The 23,034-nt window shown below is 42.9% G+C and overlaps 1 protein-coding gene across 1 annotated transcript in view; it reads right to left on the bottom strand.

Moving 5' to 3' along the window:
* The window catches only part of TMC2 (transmembrane channel like 2), a 64,771-nt gene that overhangs the window by 16,345 nt on the left and 25,392 nt on the right, over positions 1-23,034 (bottom strand). The window contains exons 10-16 of the mRNA XM_030549347.1: positions 22,040-22,187; positions 18,050-18,238; positions 15,942-16,121; positions 14,454-14,606; positions 10,510-10,638; positions 2,325-2,392; positions 1,090-1,329 (exon numbers count right to left, since the gene is read on the bottom strand). Coding sequence (XP_030405207.1) covers positions 1,090-1,329; positions 2,325-2,392; positions 10,510-10,638; positions 14,454-14,606; positions 15,942-16,121; positions 18,050-18,238; positions 22,040-22,187 — 1,107 coding nt within the window. The remainder of the gene's footprint in view (positions 1-1,089; positions 1,330-2,324; positions 2,393-10,509; positions 10,639-14,453; positions 14,607-15,941; positions 16,122-18,049; positions 18,239-22,039; positions 22,188-23,034) is intronic.

The following is a 23,034-nucleotide window of genomic DNA, read 5'->3' as shown; positions in this document are numbered from 1 at the left end:
TGAATTAAGAAAATCTTGGTATTTCCTCTCATTCTCCAGCTCTCCACAGATTTCTGCTGACATTCTCCATTAGCAATTGAAGAAGCTAAGACAGTGCAACTAAAGAAATAATTTGTTCCAATCTGGCTCCTTGCTGAGTCAGGCTCAGTGTGCACCAGGAAATAATGTTACTAAATTAAATCCAAGCTCATGGGCATATTAATCCAGTCCCTGGAACACTCTGTGTGGTGCTGGTTTGGAAACACAGGGAGAAACTCCATTAATAAAGTAGCAACAGAGAAGCTCAGAACAATCTGGTTTCTATTATTCCTCAACCAAATACAAAAATGATCACATGTTGCGGTAGCTATTGACTACAGGGAAGCCCTTGAAAGATGGCGTTTAGGACTCCTCTTGTTTGCATAACATTGAAATGTGTGTCCAGTACCTTTTATTCTAGGACAGAGATCAGCAACCTTTCAGAAGTGGTGCGCCGAGTCTTCATTTATTCACTCTAATTTAAGGTTTCGCACACCAGTAATACATTTTAACATTTTTAGAAGGTCTCTTTCTATAAGTCTAAAATATATAACTAAACTATTGTATGTAAAATAAATAAGGTTTTTTAAATGTTTTAGAAGATTCATTTAAAATTAAATTAAAATGCAGAGTCCCCCAGACCGGTGGCCAGGACCCGGGCAGTGTGAGTGCCACTGAAAATCAGCTCGAGTGCCGCCTTCGGCACTACCCCTACCCCTGTTCTAGGGCATCATATTCAGACACATGGATATGCTCCAAAATCCTCTGTTGGTTCCCATTACACTTTTTTAGGAGGATCGACAGGAATAGGTGTCAGGGGGTTTATGGGATACTTTGGTTTTGGAGATGGCAGGAAACTCGGTGAATTCACCTATCTAGGAGTAGGTTGTTCGCCCTAGATGACTGTTTGCAACTCAGTATTGGTCATGATGCACTGGTGTATGTTCTAAAGAAGAATGTAACTAGACCAGAATAAAAGTATTATACAGTCCTTGTTGGGCAACATGCCTTACTTATTACACTATTTTTTGCATAAAAGCAGAAGAATTCAGGCTTGTCATTATTTCATACCTGAATGGTCCACAGTCAAAGGAAGGAGGGAGGGACATTATGGTGTAGGCCACTGGCAGTAGGCTTAGGAACAGGATCAACAGCAAGAGTCCCATATAAAAATTATTGGATTTGGATGCTTTGAACACGCGTTCATGAGGGACATTGCTACTCATAACTGCCCAGCACTGAAAATACATGGAGGTTAGTAAGCGCAGCACGTTTATACCAACCAGTCCAGGTGCATAAAAGGATCCCATCCTAAAAAAAAAACAAGAGAGAGAGAGCACTATTTACCTAGATTAGGGTTCTACTTCAGGATCAGCAAACACTTTAGCATAGGTGACAGGTATACATGGAAATGATTCCAGCTAGGTTAGATTATGCTGCTCTCATATCCCTTCCACCCCCCACTTGCAGAAAATGACCACTCCTGAAAGAGCATCTACCCTCTGCTGGCATATGCATAGAGACATGAGTGCATCAGAATCTAACCTTTCATTTAAAACAAAGCTTCTAGCCTTCATGGCTGGGAAAGAAAAACATGAAAATGTGAACTGAGTATAACTGATAGAGAGACATCTGCCTAAATCTGCAGACTGCCTCCAGCAGAGGGGCAGTAGTAACCACTAGAGCCAGCTATTTATCGCCAGAGTAGACAAGGTTCCTCGGCTGCTGCTTTGAGGGGACACCTGCCACTGCTCCCAACACTGTGAAGGCAGAAGGAGGCCACTGCTTGGTGATGGCTGTGCGGGTCCCCATGTTGGGTTGTGCCCTGGCCCCCGGTTGCCTTATTCCAGCCCAAGCTCCACCCAATTGATGCATCTGTTAATGGTCAAACTTGTACCATCTGGTAACATGCTCAAAGCCTGCAGATCTCCTTCCCCAACAGAAATATCAGAATAGGTTATCGTGTCATCCTTAAGAGATCTATAATCTGGGGGAAAGGTTAATTTTTATCATCCAAAATAATCCTATAAAAGGAGTAGATCAGGGTCTGCAGTAGGAATTTTCATTTAAAATCAGCCAAATATTTGTTTGTGAAGGTGAGGAATGAGCTGGGTTTTTTTGTTTTGTTTTTAATAGCAAGGAACAGAAGTCAAACTACTTCAAAACAAACAAACAACTCATGCAAATCAGTCCATCCAGTTTGGAAAGTCTAGCTGCATTACCAGTCTCTTGAATTCTTAGTGCTGTTAAGGATTTTTCCATTCCAAGGGTCTTGGGAGGTGGTGGGGGAAGCAAAGATATCTTACCAGATCATTCCTTGATTGAAGATCAAGCCCAACACGTTACCACTAATATCAAATTCTGCATAGGAGGGCTGTATGAAACGAGAGGGGGAAATAATTTATACATAAATTATCTGCTGTTGCTTAAGTTCTAGTGTGTTAGGGGATTCCAAATAGAGCCCAGATTGCCTGTCTATTGAGTAGGTAGCCTGTGCAGCTATGACAACAAAGGGGAAGTTATGCACTGTAGGCCACCTCTCCTCTCCCCTCTTGCTGAAAGCTGGAAAGGCCTCTGGTGGTGGTTACCAAGTGTTTGGAGTTACTTTGCTCTTGTTTTGAATCTTTGAATAATACAGTCAGCTATGAGGAAAAGGTCTACAGTGTGCAGGTTTATTTTACTTCTCCAGCTGCTGTATCTGCCCACTGGCCCAGTTACATCTTGGCAAGATGTTTAATGTTTGAGTGGTTATAACAAGGTTGAGAGTGAAAAATACCCTGACTACAACCACTTGCTTAGATTTCCCAGAAGCAGCCTGTGAGGTGGGGGTTGGGGGGTGCAAGGGCAGAGAGAGGGGTAATTCTGAGAGGACTTGTGGCTTGTCCAATATGTGGTGTCATTTTGTACTGAACTACCTAAATACCAAAGTTGTCTGCAGTGGCAGTGTAGCTATGTTGGTCACAGGATCTGAGAGACGCAAGGTGGGTAGGTAATATCTTTTAGACCAACTTCTTTGGCAAAAGAGTAAAGCTTTCAAGCTCAGCTGAGCTCTTCTTCAGGTCTTTCACAAATAGAAGTTGGTCCAATAGAAGATATTACGCCTCATCTATCCTGTTTCTCTAAATACCAAAGGGCAGAATTGCCTTGTGTGAATCCGAGTTTCTTGAACTTGTGGGAGCTGACAGTGCTAAAGTATTAGTATAGTATAGATACGTATTTGATCTACCAGATGGTGACATTCATCTCCAAGGGGAGATGGTGAAAGCCTGTTGCCTGGGATATTAAAAACTGGACAGAAGAAACAATAGAGTAATATGTTCCAGGGTACAATTCTGCCCTGGATTCAGAAAAAGGGTGGTGGTAAAACAGACCAGACAAGCTAAAAGGTCTTTTCTCTCTCTAATGGTTGTGATTCTGTAAATTTGTGTGTGAGAGAGAGATTTTTATCTATTAAAATGCTGCAGGCAGGTCAAGCATGATGCATAATTTTGTTTTGTTCTGTAGAAATAATGCTCCCCTGAGAGAACGGCATCTTGTTTTTGTGAGACGGCCAAGGGAACAGTAGTCCTACAACAAAGTGTCCTTAAAAATGCTCAGTATGATGCCATATCTAACTACAGAGTTTTGACAATACAAGTTATGTTGACATACAGCTGCGGCAGTTCGTACACTACTTGTGTGAGTGCATACATGGCTCCTTGCGTTGGTGCAGCGTGTACTCACCAGCAGTGCTTGTGTCGATACACAGTGCGGTGTACCCTGATAGGTATCCAAGTGTGCAACTTGCCACTGTTCATTTCACTGTGTTCTGGGCAATTTTGGCAATACATAGTGGGACAGAAATAATTCACTCAGTGGCGACTGGGAGCGAGGGGTCAACTTCCAACAATGCAATGTTCTCTATCCCATAATATCATTTCTGTCCCATAATTTTCATGCCTATTTTAAACTCCCCATGGACCTGCACAGTGCTTGTGAGCCCTAAAACCTCTGCACTTAATGGAAAGCAGAAATCTTGGGAGGCACATGTCATGCCCACACCCCCCAACATTGCAAATATGATTGCTCACCCTGGGCACTAAAATATCTAGTTACACCTCTGATCTTCTGAAGAATGATACATTTCCCAGACTTTCATCTGGTAACACAGGTTGGGCTAGGATGCTTAACTCTCAGTCAACCCCAACCTCTCAGTTGAATATTAAGTTTCATTGAATTTGACAACAAAAGGAGGAGCATGTGAGCAACAGCAGATTCTTTTTGGACTTCATATTCAGCTCCTGTGTTTCAGGGAGTTGTTGTTTGAATGTATGGATAAATGATCTTGTTTTAGCAGTGTGCAACTGTACTGTACACAAGGCACGAAGAATTACTTGATGGTCTTCCTCCTCTTTGCTGTCCTCCAGAGACAGACTGCTTTGGGGTACACAGCTTGAGAAGGAGATAGTCTTTTAGCCATCTGATGACAACTCATGTCTAAGGGGGCATCTCATCCTATGGTTTCCACCAAACAGAACCTGGTTGGCTCTGTTAGCATTGCATAAACTCGGCACAAAATAGGACTGGTAAGGTACTCATGGAAATGAAATAAGCCAACATGTACCAATAAGAAGGAAGAACCTGTATTTTTATTTGCATTATAAGACTTCCTTTTAATCATAGTGAAATATCTCTCAATGGCTATGGCTAAAAAATGAGAAGTAGAAGCTCCTAGGGCAATGGACATACTCTCTTCCCTAGGAAACCAAATTGTGTAGGACAGACTCAAAATTCTCTTTCCAGATATAAGAATGTTTTCTTTGTGAACTATTCCAGCTAATAGATCACAAAGAGTTAGATTGACGATTTTAAAAAAACAACCACCACCCAAGTATACATGGTTGTGAGATTAGTTATTTTTCTACCGAGCTCTCAATACCATCAAGTTCTTGTAGGCTAGACCACTACGTATGAACCGAAATACAATATTTGTTAAGTCTCTATGCCCAGTTGGCTTTTCTCTTAGAATATATTTTCCTGTATAATTATAATGTAGCACTATCAGAGAATTAGCCTCTTCATTTCCTTGAGAGGTAAAATTACATGCTTCCATCTTTACTCATCAGGCCCATTCAAACAGTTAATCCTCTGTCATACAACAGTTGCATGGTATTTTCTTAGTCAATAGTTTGGGGCCAGCACTTCAAAAGTCCATTAGCATCCCTCCCTAGGTGAGGAGATACTTCTGTCTGTGTCACAGTAGGCTGGGGGGTGAGTGAATGGAGATGGAGGAGGCTGTCAAAATGGAAGTAGGTTGCACCCTTGGTTTCATATTATACTTATTGTTAGGTTAGTTTGTCATCAACGAAAGGCAGGTGGGACGGCCTATTCCTCTAACAAAGGAGGAATATAGACAGTAGAGCATCTGGGCCATTGCAAAGTAGCCCAGAACCCCTCTTAAACCATCTGTCTTCCACTGCAGTTGTGCCTTTTAATTTCCCCACAGGCCCTCTGCATTAAGGTGTTAGTCATCGTGACACCTCTAGTTTCAGCAATTTCTGAGGTCTCTCATCTACTGGCTTGTATTTAACACTGTAAAACAGCTAGGGTTACAGCTTTTATGCAAGTAAAATATAAACTGTTCTATAAAAACAGACAAATAATTCTCTAGGGCCCCTTGAATGTAATGATAAAACAGAGTTCTGCCTTCCATTAAGCACAGAGGCTTTAGGGTAGACCCCACCGTTCGAAAACACCCTAGCTCCTGGCAGGAGGTGATCAGAAGCTGGTGGGAGTTGCCCAGGCTGCTCGGGTGCCTGACTCTCTGCTCTGTGGAAGCCGAGGTGCTTGCTGGCTGCCTGGCAGCCCTCCCTACCCTGCTCTCTGAGCTGGGCCATCTCTGCACTGCTGGGCATTCTCCAGGCAGGGTGGGTGGTACAGGTCTGAGCTGTGCCCCTGATGCCTTCTTGCCTCTCCCTAAAGGAGCCAGCTCCTGCTTGCAGAGCCCAACTGCAATGAGATACTTCCCATGGCACTTGGTCACCGCTGCGGAGCAGCAGCAGAGCCATGAACACCAGGGCAGCAGCGAGCAAGCACCTTGGGGAGTATCTCTTGGCAGTCGGGCTCTGCAGGTAGGAGATGTCACCAGCCGGTGCCAGGCTCCTTCAGGGAAGAAGCAAGAGGAAGTCAGAGGTGCAGCTCGGAGCTGCCTGGGGAGTGACCGGCTATGCAAAGGCAACCCGGCTCAGGGAGCAGAGTAGGGAGGGCTGCCAGGCAGCACCCCAGCTCCCACAGCAGAGAGCCAGGGTGCCCAAGTGGGGTGAGCAGCTCCTACAAGCTTCCAATCTCCCTGGCTCCTGGCAGGAGGCGATTGGTTTTCAAACTGTGGGGTATGCCCCCTCCCAGGTGAGGTGCACCCCATAATTTAAAAACCTCTATGTTGAATGGAAGGTAGAAATCTGGGGTGTGGGGGAGGTGACCCCATGTACTCTCCGCCCCCCCACGCCACTCATTTTTTCTGCTCCTGCATCTTTGTGTGCTGATCGCTCTCCCCTAGTTACAGCTCTGCAAAACATGATTAAGGCCACAATATTTAGAAATGTCCACTGTCCTGTCCAACTCAAGGAACCACGTATGCAAACACACAAGTGATCTGCTAACTGCAGTGAATGTATGCTGACGTAACTTGTGTTGGCAAAACTTTGCAGTATAGACATGTCCTTAGTTTATTTGACAGTGTTTTGTGAAGTCAGGGTTTTCAAATGTGGCAAAACTGAATCTGTTTTTGTTTTTGGAAAACTCAGAATGGTTCAGATCAGAGTTTTGTTTACTCAAATGCTCAAAGTTTTGGAGAGGATGGGCATTGGATACCTTTTTTCTGATTTTTGGACCATTTGCAATTTAATTGTACCTTAAAACCAGTGTGACTTCTTGCTTCAGTGAAATAGTTGTAACCTTCATAGCCTGTTTTTTTTTTTCATAGTTGATTTTAGCTGTAGGCACTTTAAAATTAATAGATTTAATGAAAGGCATATTCCACAATCCATGACAGAAAAAATGTGAATATAAATACACTGGTGTCAACCTATGAATATACTTGAGTTATATAGGTGATTACCATTGTATTCCTCTTGGTTAGATAAACCTCTTTTGAATAGTAATAAGGGTAGCAATATTGTTAAAAACAGGCTTTCTTGTAAGAACTTTGGCACTTCTTGGTTACAGTAAGCTTCAAACCCATGAAGTAGCCATTCTTGTGAGGCCATAGCATTTTAGGACCCAGACAAAACCAGGACATTGGAAGGGCTGTGTAAAGAAATGAAAACTAACTAAATATAGGCCAAATTTTGTTGTACTTCAGAAAGACTTGTTTGAAGTTGCTTGCGTATTTGGGGGATATGAAAAGAAGTGCCTTTGCTTTATCCAAATTCTTTCAAACTTTTCTGTCAGGGAGCTGCAGTGACCTGTTTGCCATGATTTCAAACTCCTGGGCCAGATTGTGTCTGGCACTGCACAGAGGTCAGGGTGGGAAGGGCAGTATGAAAAAGCACCCACCATTCTTTGTTGCCCCTATGCAAGGGCCAGGAACAATCCCAGTCCAAGAACCAGTGGATTCTAGCATCATAGGGCTCAAGAAACTCCCAAAGGCATGAGACAGGAGGAGGAGTACAAAAACAGGGTCACGGCCCTGCCCTCCTTCTGCACCCGGCAGTGGAGCTAGCATGGCATGAGGGACCGAGTGCTAAGGGTTGTAGCGGGAGCCATGATTGCAAAACACAGTGCCTCCTTTAGGGGTGGTTGCTTAAAACCACAATTTTGCCCTTGGTAAACAAGGGCATTGTATTGCTCCTGCTGAACTTAATGGGAATGGGATTAGACCCCAACCCCCTGAAGGTTCACTTGCTTTAGCTTGTTAAGCATGGTAAGCTTGTGATGAATTCTGAATGCAGTTTGTTTCTGGGTTACAAAACCATTCTGTAGCATGACTGTGTCAAGGGCCAGAGACAAAGAAAGTAGGGAGCATATAATGAACCCTGAGGCAGCACTTTTAAGTGTCACTGAGAGATGGTGAATAGATGTAAAATAAGCCATTTTTTTCTATTTATTAAAAAGTGCCTGAAAGATGTAAGAGGTGTACTTCATAGCTTTCCTGGAGGATGTCCTGGTGTTTGTGAAATGAGCTGTGAGGGGATGAAAGGGAACCAATCCCTTGGTATTCATTTGGCAATCAGAGCTCAATGACTGAGGCCATGTCTACATCTAAAATTTTGCAGCGCTGGTTGTTACAGCTGTATTAGTACAGCTGTATAGGGCCAGCGCTGCAGAGTGGCCATACTTACAGCAACCAGCGCTGCAAGTGGTGTTAGATGTGGCCACACTGCAGCGCTGTTGGGCGGCTTCAAGGGGGGTTCGGGGAACGCGAGAGCAAACCGGGAAAGGAGACCAACTTCGCCGCGGTTTGCTCTCGCGTTCCCCGAACCACCCAGCAAACCGCAGGGAAGGAGACCTGCTTGCTCGGGGAACGCGATAGCAAACCGGGGAAGGAGACCAGCTTCGCCGCGGTTTGCTCTCGCGTTCCCGGAACCACCCAGCAAACCTCAGGGAAGGAGACCTGCTTGCTCGGGGTTCGGGGAACGCGAGAGCAAGCTGGGGAAGGAGACCAGTTTGATTACCAGAGGCTTCCTCGGTGATGCTGGGATACCTGCTTATTCCACGGATGTCAAGAAAAGCGCTGGTAAGTGTCTATACTTGATCACCAGCGCTGGATCCTCTACACCCGAGACAAAACGGGAGTACGGCCAGCGCTGCAAACAAGGAGTTGCAGCGCTGGTGGTGCCCTGCAGATGTGTACACCTCCTAAGTTGCAGCGCTGTAACTCCCTCACCAGCGCTGCAACTTTCTGATGTAGACAAGCCCTGAGAAGTTACTCACCACTAACTGGTAAGTTTGAGAGAGTTGCCTTGGCATATTCACAGGGGTAGGAAGCAATGCTAAGCTTCAAGAACATTCCGGAAAGCACTGTTTGTGGGGCTATGTTCGAGTGTACCCTTACCTCCTGTGCACCCCTTCATGCCTAGAGGCAGCATTGCGGGCAGTCCACTTTCTTGGCCCCACAATGGCCTCTCTCTGTCTGGGTCTTCCATGGCCTAGCTTTCTAGCCAGGTTACTTAAAAGTTCAGATCCCTTCCAGGATAACAAAAGATCCAACTGTAAATTCAAAATAAATCCCCAAACTAATAACTTCTTCTGCCCCTCTCAGGCCACTCTACACTCTTCTGCTTTGCCCCTACTCCTGGGCCCTACATAGTTTCTTGTAGGCTGCTCCTTCCCCAGCAGGATTCCCCATATTGCCTCTCTTCCCCTGGGATCACAGGACCCTAACCTGGTCCCTGTGGATCTCGTCCAGATTCCACAGGGCTTTCCCAGGGAAAGAACCCTCTTTATTCCTCTCTCATGAGTCTTATCCCTCTGATCTGAGTTCAGTTCTGTTTAAATTATCCTCTGCAGCTGAGGTCAGTCATTCTGATTAAGCTCCGTCACATCCAGCTGGGATCACTAGTTACCCCTAAGTTGCTAGACCATGGTCAAGGTTGAGTCCAGCTAGCAAACCTCTGACAGGCAAAATGAGCACACTCTTGCAGCACCAAAAAATGTATAAGCTGAGCTTATAAAAGCACATGCAGCCCTAACTGCTTCAGTTCCTTTCTTTCTGTGGCTAGCTATAAGTGGGGAGACTTCCTCTCAGTGCAAAGAGATTCTGGATTGTACATTTTCTTAACCTCAGAGTTCCTTTGTTAGTGGTTGGTTGTTTTTTGCTTCTATAGTTTAGGTAAATCCATGCCGTGACACAGTTTTTAAACTGGTCTCTGGGTTACCTATTGGAGTGGTTCACCATGGCTGATGTAGTTTCCAAGGGTCTAAGTAAGGATGGATATAAGTGGTGAGTATTATGCTCCTCCACGTTGCCTGAGATGAATTCTTGCACCTACTTTTTATTCAGCCTGGAAGAAACTGCATGTGTACATACAGCAGAAGGAACACTACATTCAAGGGCAAATAATATTGCATAGGATTCATACTGTTACTAAGATATCCTGCCTCATCCATAGTGGACACTATCAATAGTGAGGTCCTGGGGCTTGAGAAGGGGACCTAAATGGGGAGGACTTGAAAGTTCAGCTAAGTGAATTTCAATCAGCAAGTGAACACACAATTGATTCCTTGTGAAGTCAATTGCATGGTTTAGTTCACGAATACCAAAATGGACTGAATCTTGCAGGGTTCAGTCAGTCCTGATCTTAGTAGGATTAGAGCAGGGTGGTTTTGTTTGTTTTGTTTTTTAAGGTGAGCTGTATTGACCTGCAGAGAAATGTTGCATGGACACACATCATGAATTAAAATATCAAATTAGATTGTAATAAGGCTTAATGCATTTTAAAAAACTCTAATATAAAATGTAAATAAATGGCTAAAAATTGCTCATATCCTTTCAGCTTTAAGGCATTGACTTACAAATCCAGCCTCAAGGTCCCAGCACCAGCAGTAGTTCACAAATCTGACAAAGCAAGCACGAATAAAATCTCCCACCAGGATGATTACATAGGTCACCAGAATATCAGACACAGTGAGTCTTACAAATTCCTGCAATTGAATACAAGGAAAGAGAAATTAGCTACTGTAATTTAAGTGGTGCATGATAAGACTGTATCCTGCCTTCATCTGTTTCTCTCCAGGAGGGACCTTTAAACAGAATAGAAGTTGGGTCTTTTCCTTGTCTTCTGACTTTTGGTAATGCTCACAGTCTGTGTGCTTCAAGAAGCACAAGCTGTATTACAGCCACCAACTATCAATTGCTGGTTGGCCTTCTTGGTCTAGTTTTGATTATTTAGGTCTAATTTCAGTTGTTTTGTTCTCATTATGGTTGTTTGGTTTTAGAGTGCAGATGCTGGGCACTGTTGGTGGGATGTGATATACAGGAGGTCATACTAAGGCCGGAAGGGACCACCAGATCATCTAAATTCTAAGGCTTCCGTATGTATTGTTTGCAGTGTTGTTGTAACTGTGTTTGGCCCAGGATATGAGAGAGAGAAGTTGGGTGAGGTACACCTCTACCCCAATATATCACGAATTCAGATACAACGCAGTAAAGCAGCGCTCCGGGGGGCAGGGCTGTGCACTCCGGTGGATAAAAACGAGTTTGATATAACGTGGTAAGATTTTTTGGCTCCCGAGGACAGCGTTATATGGAGGTAGAGGTATATTATCTTTGTAGTGGGACAACTTCTGCTGGTGAAGGATACAAACTTTCGAGGTCCCCAGAGCCTCTTTTAGAAGTCTGGGAAAGCCAATCAGATTGTCAGAGCTAAATACAAGGTGGTACTGATTGTTAAACATAAGGAGTTAACGCACACTGCAAGAAACCACTCAAAATGAAGTGGGCAGGTAACATCTCTGCAGTTGTAGCACAAAGGAGAGTTAGTGGGTTACAGATTGTTGTAATGAGACATAAAATCAGGGTCTCTATCGAGTCCATGATTTTTTTTTGTGTCTAGCAGAGTTTTTTTTTTATGAATTTGGGCTCCCTAGCTCATTTTTTGAAAGTGTTGTGCAGGTTTCCTTTGAGGATGAGGACTGAGAGGTCCAGTATAGAGTGATTGTTTTGTGAAAAGTGTTCACCCACAGGTGATGTCTTGCATTTATTTATCTGTGTGAGTTCATTTGAGAGCATAGTGATTGTCTCATTTCCCCTGCATAGTTGTTGGGGCATTTGATGCACTGGATGAGGTACACTGTATATTATGATAGGCTTGTGTAGGACCCAGGGATCTTGAAAAGTGTGTTGTGGGGGGTGGGTATTGATCATCATAGCAATGGAAATATGTCTGCAGATTTTGCATGTGGTGTTATGGCAGGGGCTAGTGGCACTTTGAGTTGGTGGGGCCTGGTCTGTGGAGAGCTTGCTTCAGATGAAGAAGTTGGGGGGTTGTTTTGAAGACCAGAAAAAGGAGTTCAGAAAAGATTTCTTTCAGGATGTGGTCCCCATCAAGTATGGGTTGTAATTGTTTGATACCTTGTATGGGCTCCAGTGTGGGGTGGTGGTTGACAACGAGGGATGTGTGGTCTGTGGCTTTTTTGCTGTATTGAAGCAGGTTCTGTGGGGAATTAGAGTGGTCTGTTCCATGATGTGATTTACTTCTCTGGTGTACTGTCCTTGTTTCAGTGAAGGTGGTTTTAAGCCAATAGAAGTTGGTTCAATAAAAGATACTGCCTCACCCACCTTGTCTCCCTTATACATTGTGATCCCAGGAAATAGGAGCAGGTCCAGTGCTAATCTAAAACATACGCATGCTGAGGTGGTTATTTCTGATTTATCACATAGCTTTCTGCAAACGTGCTCACAGAAAGCTCTGAATTTAATGAGGCTTACCCCATAAACTGTTCTGTTATGAATTTCATTTCTCAAAACAAATTGTGCTAAAACTACTTCTTTACAATTTGTTGGTTGATTTCAGAGCCTCCCACATATTGCACTATAGCTACTCTTTATATTAGATACTGGGTGAAAGGTGAAACATAGTGAATAATATTAAATTAGAAGCTACTCTTTAATGTATGACCAAACTGATAATACAGTCTATGTCACCAATTGCAATAGCTTCCAGTTTTGGTTGCTCAATGTTTCTGGAAACCAGCCTTCTTGAAAGTATCTCAAGTTGGATACTTGGTGGCCGCTTCTGAAAATTTTGCCCCAAATGTTGAGAGCAAAACATTGAGTTGGGAACTGAGCCAGGAATAGAGCCTGGGTCTCATGACAGCCCATGCTCTGCCCACAAGATCAACCTCCTTTCATAGAGCTTCATCTGTGAGAGGAGGAATGCCTGTAATTTCTTCTGTCAGTGGTAGCTTGAGTGCTTCCATAAGCTCTGAGGAGGTATTTGGCTCTTTGCATGCCCCTATGCTGTACATCAGTGCTGGTGCTACTGCATGGAAGTTTTTTAAAGCACCTCACATTGCAGACCTGCACAACATGCAGCCCACGGCCGCAGGGGAGGGAGGCGGGCTGAGGAGGCGATTGGGTGGGCAGTGGCGAGGGGGCAGGTGAGCCGGCAGCCGACCCCAACTCACCTCCGCTCCATGCGAGGAGGGCCACCTTCACCGCAGCAGGTAACCTGGGGGCGCACAGGGGAACCGCTCCCCACCCCAGATCACCTCCGCCTCCGTCTCCCTGGGCCTGAGCGTGAAGCCACCGCTTGCTTCTCAGCCCTCCCAGGCTTCCTGCGTGAATAGCTGATTTGCGGGAAGCAGGGGGGCTGTGAGCTTGGCCTGACCTGGTGCTCCCGGCACTGCGCGGCAACAGCATGGCCTGGCTCCAGCCGAGCGGTGCAGCTGTAGTGCCGCCAGCCACCTCCAGGCAGCGCAGTAAGGGGGCAGGGAGCAGGGGGGTTGGATAGGGGTTGGGGCGGTCAGAGGGTGGGGAACAGGGGGGTTAAATGGGGGCAGGGGTCCCTGGGAGGCCGCCAGGAAGGAGGGGGAGGGTGGATGGGGTGGCGGGGGGCAGTCAGGGGCAAGGGTTCCAGGGGCAGTTGGATGAGGCAGGGGGCCATCAGGAATGAGAGGACAGGTTGGATGGGGCAGCGGGGGGCAGTCAGGAGACAAGGAAGGGGGGTGGATGGGGCAGGGATCCTGGGGGGAGTGTCAAGGAACGTGGGGGGTTGGATGGGTCAGGAGTCCCAGGGGGGCAGGGGCAGGCCACAACTCCTTTGTGAGGTGAGGAGGGGACCAGTTGTTAAGATTTTGGCATCTCATCACTAGCCAGGGAAGGGTGGAGGGCTGAGGAGGCGAGCGGATGCGCAGTGTCGGGGGCTGAGAAGGCGAGCAGGGGGGCAGGCGAACCGGGGAGGGTGGGTGGCTGAGGCGGCGAGTGGGAGGTGGGGGGCTGAGGTGGCGAGCTACGAGTCGGTGGCTGATCTGTTCTATTGATCTGGTCTGGCTCCCATCCCCTCTCCGAGAGTTGCAGCTGTCTGGAGGTGCTGCCTTCCATACCTTCATCAGTCATACCTTATTCATTCAACAGGGCAACTGATTACAAAGTGAGGGGAAGATCTTATTCTACTTCTAGCAAAAAGACATTTTTCTTTTACCTTAATTATACTACCTTAGGGGCCTGCTATAACATATTACCAAAGTTCAATACCGCTGTTTTGGCGGGGCGGTGCTGGGGAAGGAGGGTTCGTTACTGCGGGGAGGGTTCGATGGGGCCAGGGAAGAGGGGTTCGGCCCTCAGCTGTTTTCTTTGGAGTAATATGGCCCTCACCACTTTACGAGTTGTGCAGGCCTGCCATATTGGTCATTTGGGCAGAAAACTTCAAAGACTGGTAAAATTAAAAACAACGAAAAAAGACTCCGCTAAGAAACTTCTATATATTATCATAGCCGAGGTCCTCAAAACTGCTTACGATGCCCACAGTTGTCTCCCAGCAAGGAACTCTAGGCACATCTGCGGGATCAATAGGAGGTGGAGTAACCGCACTGTCATTCATTGCAGATGAGTTATAGTAGCTAAGCAGGGTCCAGTGTGTGAAGTTCTTTATCACTACTTCTTCAGTCAGCTAAAACAGAAGAGACATGTGCAGCTGAAAATCTCTAGTGTTGGGCCTAAACCAATACACCAGATCAGAGCATACCTACATGTAGGGCAAATTCAGGCTCCAGCCCAAATCCAGATAGATTAAAAACTGTACATCTTGGGCCTATCTACTGTGGCTACCACCATGATATGTAGGTGCCATCTTTAATGTAAATAGTGACCTACAACAAATGTAGCCTCTGGGTTCCAACACTAGCAGTAGCTCACAAAGCAAACAATAATAGCATCTGGGGTTATCTATGTAGAAACCTAGTGTGCAGCAAGCCAAGCTGTGAATTTACAGCACACTAGCCTGCCATGCACTAATTGGCTGTGTGGACCCTGCTACTGCACACACAATTTTGTAGTGCATTTGAAACGAGAGTACTAGATGAGTCCTAGGGAACACATTCTATTTCCCTTTTTATCAGGACGCATAGCAGTTTGATGATTGATAAGAGATGGTTCCAGTTTCCCCTGCCATATAGAACCACTGCAGCTCAGGATATAACTAATCTTGTTCAGCATAATTGAAAAGTTCATTCTAGGGCTTAAGTGGTGCCTAGGCCTTGTGTTTTGCTGTGGAAAGATAGATTTTTGCCTTCACTGAAAGCACTTGTTTAAACAGGTCATGTGTGAATGGAGAAAGCTGGAAATAAGGTTTGAATGAATAAAAAGTTGCCTTTGCAGAGCCTGCTGCTGGCAGTGCTCATATTGGGCCTGATTCTGATCCCCTTGCTCATGCTAATTAGTACTTTACTCCATGGGCAGCTCTCTAGTTGTGAACAGGATTTCTTCTGTGGTAAGATTGTATGCAAGGTGAGTAAAGGCATTAGAATCTGGCCACTGTTAACAGAAAAATTGCACTGTTGTGGATGTTTTTCACAAGGATTCAGAGGGAGTCTGATTTTTTACATTTATGATTACTCACTTTATCATTTTCAGGGCAGAATAAACATTCCAGATTCACTTTATTATTCTCAATTTAAAGTGCTTTTCAGTGGATCATTTTTAGACACTTTTCCCCCTCTATGCTCTTTATCAGCCAGCAACACTGTAATAGGAAAACTTTAAAGATAGATATAAAAATTATAACTGAGGTGGTGTATTAGTAGAAACTGCAAACAGTGTCAGATAAAAATATTCAAATTGTTCTAATCTTCAGCAATTACAGAAGACAATCCCTCTGTTTACATATATACCTTTTATATACATATGAATGGGGAAAAATCAGTAATATCCTATTGTAAGGGAGCCTTTTGTTCATGTTAGCTATAAGAATTCTAGAACATATGAGTTTCATTGGAGTGCTGCTTACCTTTTCATTGACATCGTCCATTAGGGCCAATAAAAAGGTATAGAGGTTCCCGAGAAACAGAGCAAAGATACGTCCTAGCTGCCATTTCAATCCAATGCGAGGATGATACTCCTCTAAGGCAGCAATGGTTTCAAACAGTGGAGGACAAAATATTCCTAGCAAGGACATAACAATTTCAACCTGCCAAAGGAGGATACTACTGTTAATAACAACAATAATGTTATTTTCAGCACTTATCAAAATAAGTCTTACAGTATTTCATATATCAAGGCCACTTCACTTCCTATGAAGAGGAAGCTGACATCTCTTTCAGAGTCTGCAATTTTCCATTAATGCAGGTCAGGAAATGTATTAACATATATAGTGCTGAAACAGTTATGCTATATGGTAGCATGTCACCATATTAGTCCCTGCTCCTTATTAACAAAGTCCAATTACAGTAATAAGGTTTAAACAGTGACATATCTGCACAATTCAGCAGCTGCAGGCAGTTAGTCAGCAAGTGATTGGAGCTTTTGATGGACTTATGAAGGACTTTTGAGCTGAAATGACTTCAATTCCTGGCATATCTAATTTCTTTACCTCCTACAGTCCCAGAATCTGAATAACCTGGGATGACTTGTGTATTTTGCCAGGACACTTATGTTGTTATGTTGGATGAGGTCAACAGAAGATGCTCCTGTGACCCCAGTCCTGTGAGGAGCTTACTTAACCACACTCCCTTTTTACTTTAAGGAGAGCTGAGGCCTTTCAGAATGAGGTCCAATGGTCCTATTTTATTGTAGCAAGAATATCAGCTTGTGCATAAAATTTTTTTTAAAAAAAAATGAGTGTCGCCTTCACAATTTTAAGAATGTTGCTGACTAGGATGGAACCATATCTGGAACTCAGTTTTCTTATGAAAACAGCAGTGACACGCAAATTTTGCCCTTGATCACACACATGTACAACACCCACTGAGTTTAAGAAGAGTTGCATTTGTGTAGTCCCTGACAGAATATACAGGTTTTTCTATTACCTACTTTAAAGGAAACACTGGCCAGAAGTTGGGCATCAAGAATGTCTCTTTTTTTCTTTTGGGAAAAATGCCATGAGATCTTAAAATATCATCAGAAAAGCCTCAGAGGTTACAGCTGGTTAAAATTTTTCTGAGGGAACATTTCTGTTGGAAAATGCTGATTCGACTAAATTGAAATGTTTTTTGCAGGAATGTATCAATTTTGTCAAAATTCTCACAGGAAATGATCTCAACATTTAGTTTGGACTTCATCATTTCAACTTTTATATATTATAACAAAAGCTGAAATGAAGTTGAAATGAAACATTTTGATAAGGTCACAACACATTCAGGAATACTTCATTCTGTGAAAAATTCCAGGATTTCAACTTTTTGCCTTCAAATTTAACAAAACCAAATATCAAAATTTCCACATTTCCCATGAGGTGGAGATTCTATTTTTCACCAGATCTATTAGCAATGGCCAGAAGGGATCTTTGTTTAACTTTTTATCTGAAGGGAGGGCACCTCTAACAGTCAAGGGACCCTTCTAGTACAATACTGCATCTCAATTCCCAGTGTGAGACTTGGAGTAAAATTTTCCAAAGCACCTAAGTCACATAAGCCCCTTTGAAAATGAACAGGACTTAGTTACTTAAGTCACTTCAGTTGTATCTACACTGGGGGTGAGGGGAGAGAACAACCTTGTGGCAGAAAGTATCAGCGCCTGGGTCAACTGGCTCAGGCCTGTATGGCTCAGGCTGTGGAGCTAAAACATAGCAGTGTAGACACTCCCGCTTGAGCTGGAATCTGAGCTCTGAAATCCAGCAAGGTGTGTAGCTCTCAGTGCCTGGGCTCCATCCGAAGCAGGAATGTCTACATAGCTATTTTTTTGTCCTGTACCACAAGCCCAAGATCCAAAACTCTGAGACTCACTCCCCCCGCCCTGTGTTAGATGTATACTTTGGTGCTTTTGAACGTTTTAACCTTAATCCTGATGTGTGACTTGAACCCACAATCTTTTGTTTTAGCAGATATCTTCATGCTAACAATTACACTTCTTTCCAAGGAAAGTCAGTATTACAGAAAATCAGAAACAAACTCTTCTTACCTCATTTCTTTCATACCAGCCAATGTTTTGCATTTTTGAAAAAGTCTGGGACCGTTTAACCACAAAATAAATGAGGTAGCCACTTCCACACAAGCAACATATGATAAGCACGTTAGCCAGAACCCGAAGGAATCTTCTCAGATGAATGTTCTCATCCTTGTTACTTTCTTGCTCATCCACAATAGACTCCTTTATAAGTAGATACATTTAAAGAATTGTGGCAGATACATAGATTCATTGAGTTTAAAACCAGAAGGGACCATTAGATCATTTACTTTGACTTCCTGTCTATAACAGGCTATAGAATTTTATCCAGTTACCCCATGCTGTTATTGAGGAGGATGCCTTGTGTTTGACTAAAGCACATTTCCCAGAAAGGCATCCCATCTTCATTTGAAGACATCATGAGATGGAGAATTCACTTCCCTGGGAAGTTTGTTACAATATTCCAGTAGTTAATACCCTTACTGTTAAATATTTATGCCTTCATCTTCCAGCCATTGGTTCTCATTATGCCTTTCTCTGCTAGATTAAAGAACAGTTTAGTACCCTTTTCTCCCCATAAAGGTACTCACAACCTGTAATCAAGCCACTTCTCAATCTTATTTTTGAGAGCTATGACTGTGAAATCATGGCTTTTTGGACATCTAATAAACTCTTTTTAAAGAATGCCTAATTTTCATTCATATTTTTATGTTTAAAGATTTCCAGTCAATTTTCCTCAGCTTTGGGAAGAATTTGGACTTTTTGAAGCATATATTTCTGGTTGGGTTGCCTGGATCGAATGTAATCAGATCATGATTAGTAGTCTCTAGGCAACCACCAACTTCCACTCCAAGAATGAAATTGTCTTTTTGTGTCATAGTGAGGTCCATAATTAAGTTTCTTCTCGTTGGGTACAATACTACTTGCACTGGAAAATTTTCTATACATATATTTTTTAGAAACTCTAATGTTATACTACTGGTTACATGGAACCTTCACCATACGTCTCCCATAACACAATTTTTCTTTTCACACATTATAGCTGGGTGTTCAGGAGTAACTCATCCTGTTCTCTACTTTGATTTGGTGGTCCGTAACAGACCCTCACCAGTACCCCCTCCTGTTCTTTGTTAGTTAGCATATTAATCCAAATGCATTCAAGATCCTGCCCTTCTGAGTTATCAGCTAAAAAGGGATCATTAATGTAGAGTGCCACCCAATTTTACCTACTCTGATCTTCCTAAACAGATTGTAACCAGTGATTTTAACATTCCAATTATATCAAATTTCTTCTCATCAGTGAGAATTCCAATTCCTCTTGCTTGTTGCCTAGACTCCTAGCATTGGTATCTAAGCAACTGAAAAATATCTTTCCTTCAGATTCTTTGTCACATAAGTTCAGTTTGTTCTCCACAAATCTGAGTTTGAGTTTGTACCACATTTGCCTTCTTAGCACCCTCCGCTTGCCTTATCAGACCACTTGTGGAATTTGCACTTTCAAAACCAGGGAGATTTCTGTCCAAGATGTTTGCTTAGATTATAGCTGAGTAAAGCCATTCTTTCAAAGCATTACAAGGGATTTTCCCCACACTTGATCTTTTTTTAAAAGCCGCTTACCCCAACTTGATGTTGCATTTTTCTGAATTGTTAGGATCCTAAATCTTCTCTACTTACCTGCTTATCCATACAATAAAGGAAATAGTCCAGGCTTTTCAGGACTGAGCCAAAAGAAATTAAATACCCCCCCCCCCACTACTTGGCAGCCTGAGCCAGTAATTTTCTCTGGAGAGTGCCCAAAAGTTTTACCAGCTTCAAGAATGAACTTTTCAACAGCAAATATTAAAATAAAGAAGACTAAAATGACTAATGCAAGCACTCCAGATGCTGTTTGTCTACTGTTAGACATTATAAGCCCTAAATCTAATACACCTTTAAAACTGGCTTTTCTGTTGTAGCAAAGATCCTTCCGTTTTTATCTATGCTTGATGCACGTCACCTCCTTCCTTTTCAAAGGTCTTACTTTGAGTGTGAGTAATGCAGAGGATTAAGTTCAAGAAATTCAAGGACTTTGATGTAGGATTCAGCTCAAGAATTTGTATCTTAGGAAATTGAATATAATCTTTAATTACTGATTTCTCCTTCCACAATGATCTATGCAGTTGGTTTTCTCAGTGTGTAAAACCATTTCAGGTGTGCTGATACCTAAACTGCTCTTTGCTCCTCTCAAGAATTCTAGAAATGTTTTACCCAATCCATTTTATATTGGGCTCTTCTATGCACAGAGTTCATCTTAGCCGGTTGACTTTTATTGAAACTTTGTTACATGGAAAAAAATGGCTTTTTGACCAAAATGTTAATGGAAATTTTCCATAACTCCAAAGCTGAATTTTTTGAGGGGTAACAATGTACAGTTAAAAATTGATCTTTTTGGTTTGGTTTTCAGTAAAAGTGTTCAGTGTTTGCTTTTCAAAACCAAAAATGCTTAGCAATGCCTGATGTTTTAAAATAGAAAATGGTTCTGAAAAATTGACAACTTTTTTCCATTTTTGGCTTCTGGATTTTTATTGAAAAACCAAAACTTTTCATGGGATATTAATTTTTTTTCCCTGCATATAACTGGCATTTTTCAACAAGCTCTACAGTGGATCTTCTCAATAATTGCTTTCTCCATAACAATTTTCTTCAGAATTTATACAGTGTGGGCCAACCTTTGTTCTCAACTAGACCAGTATAAATTCACAATGACTCCATTAACATCAGTAGAGTTATTGTGATTCACACCAGTATAACTGAATCCAAATTTGGCTGGTATTGCGTAACATGATAGCAAAGACCCAAATGGAAATGTACACAAACTCCTTGTCTGTCTCCTTTTCCATAAACATGTAATAAGCTAAACAAAGAATTTTTGCCAAATCCCCTTCATTCAAGTTAGCTTGTATACTGGCAGATTATATTATATTAGAAATAAAACCAAACACAACCTCTATACTGGAATTAGAGCTGGGCTCCAAACCAGATCCTTGGATCTGAATCCCATTGTATTTAGGAAAGTTCATACTAATGCATCATGGCTAGGGCTAATCTCTCTAGTGAGCTCTGTGATAGAGTATCAGGGCTTAGTACTTCATGTGGATGTGCAGCACAATTCTACAGACTCTTTGGCAGCCAGAGCAGCTGGGTTTCCTTTTAACTCAAGATAAGACCTTTGATTTGAGGTGAGAGAGCAAGGAAGAGAGACAAGAAGCTCTGTAGGCAAAAGCCCTGGGGATAAGCATAGGTGCTGGAACTAGGGGATGCTGCTGCACCCCCGGCTTAAAGTGACTTTGATCATATGCAGGGTTTGCAGTTTGGTTCAATGGCTCTCACTACTCTCACTGTACAAATTGTTCCAGCACCACTGGGGATAACCAGCCTATGAAGGAGCCTGGATTAAGTTCAATATAGAACTGTTTATAAGCAAAATCCTATTTCTTAAACTGAGTCTCCAAGGCAGCAAACTAAAGCAGATGTCAGCAAGAGCATGAGTTTGGGCAAGAATCTATCATGTGCATGCTGTGTTGGGAAGGAGTGAAGGATCCCATATTGTTGTTGAACTTCGGGGAAATTAGCATCTGAAACCAAACTTCTCAGCTCCTGCATCTCCAACTGAAACACAGGAGAGGGCATATAGGAAAGATCAAGCTCCACAAGAGTATCTCTGCCCCTTGCCATTGAAAACCACTCACTTATTCCTCACTGATATTCCCTACTCCATTCTCCAGAGGAAAGTAGAACAGCAATAGCCTTCCAAACCCTAAATATGGAGATCTGTTAAGCACAGAACATAGGAACTTAGAATCACCATGGTTAATCATTTTGTCCCAGGGGGCACCTTGGGATGTTACATAGGTATCCAGGTTATTGTCTAATTTTTCCCTTAAAAATTCTGCTAAGGTGGATTCTAGTAGCATCTCCAGAGGCAGGGAACTCCTGTAGAGAAACTGTATGCCATTTGGATATTACCTTGAAGCTGGTTGCAATAGATGCAAATTTGTTGTCTGCGGTCTCTGGATTGCCAATGAGGTAATCCCAGCTAGTGAACATTTTCCAGCTGAAAGTGAAATTGTTGTCATCCCCATCTCCTGTGTTTTCGTTGGCATTTTTGGCCATCCTGTGCGATGACACAAATGGCAATGTGTTTACTTGCAGTATATTATTCAGCCACTAGATGACCCTGTGTGCTATATAGAAATTCAGACAAGTTGTGATTCCTGGTAAATAAGGAAAACAAAGCTGGGACTCAAGTTATGTGGCAGTATCTGCTTTGTCTGGTTGTAGCTGTTTTCTTTAAATAAATACCTCTGGTTTAAGGAGGGCTGAGTCCATATAACATGATGCAGTTCCACTATTCATTACAAAATGATAGCCATATTGGAGGATTTTTAATAACAGTAACGTCAATGAAATTTAGGAGGATTCATAAATGGACCAGGAGAGGAATTATTTGTATAGTGTCTAGCAAACAGGGTTCTGGTTCATGCCTAAGCACTATGACAATACAAATAAATATCACGCTTATCATCAAACTATGTGCTATTTTGCATGCTATTTAGATTAAGAAAAACACATTTCTGGTGCTGTCAGATATACTAGCTACAACATGATGTTCCAGAAAGATTTCAATGGTTACACAATGCTAGAGTAGAGTAATATTATAAATGTACAGCACATCTGAGTGTCTGGATACATTTCTGTGCCTCATTCCAACAAAAGACTCAAGATTGTGTGTGCACTGAATAGCAACGTGCCTGTTTCAATAAACATAAAAATCCATTTGGCTTACACTTTCCTATGGGGAGCAAGAGTAGTCTTGTGATTAACTCACATGATGTGGAGTCAGCAAAAAGTCTGTTCAAAAGCAGGAATAGAACTTCTTTCTGTGTGACCACAGGCAAGTCACTTAACTCTGTGCCTGTAATTCTCCATCAGTGAAATGAGGTCAACAACATCTATCTCCA

This window comes from Gopherus evgoodei, chromosome 2 (genome assembly GCF_007399415.2).
Source record: "Gopherus evgoodei ecotype Sinaloan lineage chromosome 2, rGopEvg1_v1.p, whole genome shotgun sequence".
Lineage (NCBI taxonomy): Eukaryota > Metazoa > Chordata > Testudines > Testudinidae > Gopherus > Gopherus evgoodei.
Note: the sequence above shows the minus strand (reverse complement) of the source record. Positions and strands in the feature narration are given on the sequence as shown.